The 2,247-nt window shown below is 35.7% G+C and overlaps 1 protein-coding gene across 4 annotated transcripts in view; it reads left to right on the top strand.

Annotated features, from left to right (window-relative positions):
* The first annotated feature begins 404 nt into the window (after positions 1–404).
* Positions 405–2,247, top strand: part of LOC137658530 (calcium/calmodulin-dependent protein kinase kinase 1-like) — a 476,501-nt gene continuing 474,658 nt past the window's right edge. For all 4 annotated transcript variants that reach the window (XM_068393330.1, XM_068393328.1, XM_068393326.1 and 1 more), the window contains exon 1: positions 405–901. In XM_068393330.1, coding sequence (XP_068249431.1) covers positions 892–901 — 10 coding nt within the window. In that variant the 5' untranslated portion in view covers positions 405–891. The remainder of the gene's footprint in view (positions 902–2,247) is intronic.

The raw sequence follows: 2,247 nt of genomic DNA, 5'->3' as shown, positions 1-2,247 counted from the left end.
TCTTAGAAAATGTATATAAGATCATGCTTGATTGCGTAAACTACCATTTAAACTTGCAATGCCTGGCAGCTAAGACGTGTGTAGCGCAAGAAGAAGAATAGGAGAGTCTGGTTCCCGCCTATCGTGGCAGCAGATCCTGATATGGGGATTTATTCCTAGATTTGAGGATTTTAGGTGTCAGATGGGGATATTCTGTACAAGTTTCTGTGAAGAAGCAAAGGCGAGTAAACCTTTATATTGTAGAAATTAGTTTGCTTGCGCTTATATGAAGTATATTGAGTAATTTCTATATTGGTAAAGCGTACATAATCAAGACAGAAGATAATATATTTGTTGAAATGGAGATTTTTAAGTTGTTTTGGGGATTTTTATACCAACCCATCTGGCAAGTAGTGGCAACACTGGCGGCAGTTATCGCTAAGCAGTCGACCCGTGTAGGTGTGTCAGTCTTGCTTCTCTGAAAGTTGTGCCTCCGGGGCTGCCGCTCGGTGTTGTGTAGCTATTACAAAATCGAATTTCTCTCGGCGATATTCGGTTATGGTGTGCGACAGTGAAGGCTTTTATGTTCACAAGCGTATAGGTATCCCTGTCAGTGAAGCTTTTGCAACGTGTTCTGTCCGCACATGACCCCGTGTCGATGAGGTCATGAGATTGTGGAGTTTGCAAATTGTAGGCTAATCATAGCCTTCTTATGTGGAGAAAAAGTCTTAGTGTTATAGCCGAGTTTATTTCACAAGCCGTTTTGTATTCTAGATGAAGTTTAAGGTCTAGTTGTAAAAGAACAATGTTCAGTTAGTTTTTATTTTATTAATGATCTGAAGTGCTTATCAAACAAGGTGAAGCCAAGGAAGGAATTGCGTTAATTTCAAGGAAAAGCTAATTACGGCCAGCATGTCTCAAGGTAAGAATGTTTAACCACGAGGTGATTTATATGTAAATTTATTGTTTGCTCACTGATGTTTCACATATGTAATTTTTTTTTTATGGATTATAACCAACATTGCAGCTGTAGATTTTTATATATTATATTCTACTCTAAGGTTTGTAAATAATCCTTGATTTACGAAAGAAAGTGATATAGATTTATCAAGGCTCTGTGTAAAAAGCGTAAGGCAGCACCTCCTGTCAGTTAATGGAATCTTAACTTTTAGATTCAAGCCGCCAAACGTTGCCCTCCTTTACAGGTGACATAAGCCTAATTGAAGTCTGTTGTGGCACAATAGTTGTTCTCCATGATGAACTTATTGTTGCGGATTTTCGTTATATTCAGTTACTCTTATCTCTTCTGTTATTGCACTTAATATATGTGTGTAATTATAACATACTCGTCATTACAGCAGGATTATGATATGCAATTAGCGCCTAGGTATTGTCTACTGTATGGTAGGCCTATGCTCCTATCGCCTAGGTAGTTTCTCTTTACTGTAGGCCTATACTGGTACATATAGCGCCTAGGTATTGTCTCTTTACCGTAAGCCTATACTGGTACAAATAGCGCCTAGGTATTGTCTCTTTACCGTTGGCCTATGCTGCCACAAATAGCGTCTAAGTAACATTTCTTTAACGTAGGCCTATCATACGACAAATATCTCAGCGCCTAAGTAATGTGCGATGACTGTCAAACGCTGTCACACGTATGATGTTTATTTATGTCATGTAACCTTCCGGCAATAATGACACCAAAAGATGATCATGTTCTCATGGGCGACAGGTTACTTCGGAGAACTGTCCTTATTATGCTTATAACCACTTATTGTTATTGATGTAACACTTCGTAATATAATTATTCATTAAATGTTACTTACGCTATTAATACTAATGATATCTTTCTGTGTATTTGAATAAAAACTATTTTAGTTACTTTCCATAGTCCTAATCAGCAAAGAAACGGATAACTATTTTCGTTTTACAACAAAATAACTAAAGGACTTATTCGTTCATAAATAATGTAATACAAAATAACGTAACAGGAACTGGTCTATATCGTATTGTTTGGGTCTGTATGGGATAAGCCATTCTTCCCTAGCAAACAAAGGGATTTTCCCTTTTGCTGATGTTGAAAAGTGTGTCGGCCTGACAGCTCTCTTAATGAGTAACCTACTACAGCAGATGTCTTTCATACAAGTATATATATATATATATATATATATATATATATATATATATATATATATATATATATATATATATATATACAGTATGTGTGTGTATATATATATATATATATATATATATATATATATATAT

Source organism: Palaemon carinicauda, chromosome 19 (genome assembly GCF_036898095.1).
Source record: "Palaemon carinicauda isolate YSFRI2023 chromosome 19, ASM3689809v2, whole genome shotgun sequence".
Taxonomy (NCBI): domain Eukaryota; kingdom Metazoa; phylum Arthropoda; class Malacostraca; order Decapoda; family Palaemonidae; genus Palaemon; species Palaemon carinicauda.
Note: the sequence above shows the minus strand (reverse complement) of the source record. Positions and strands in the feature narration are given on the sequence as shown.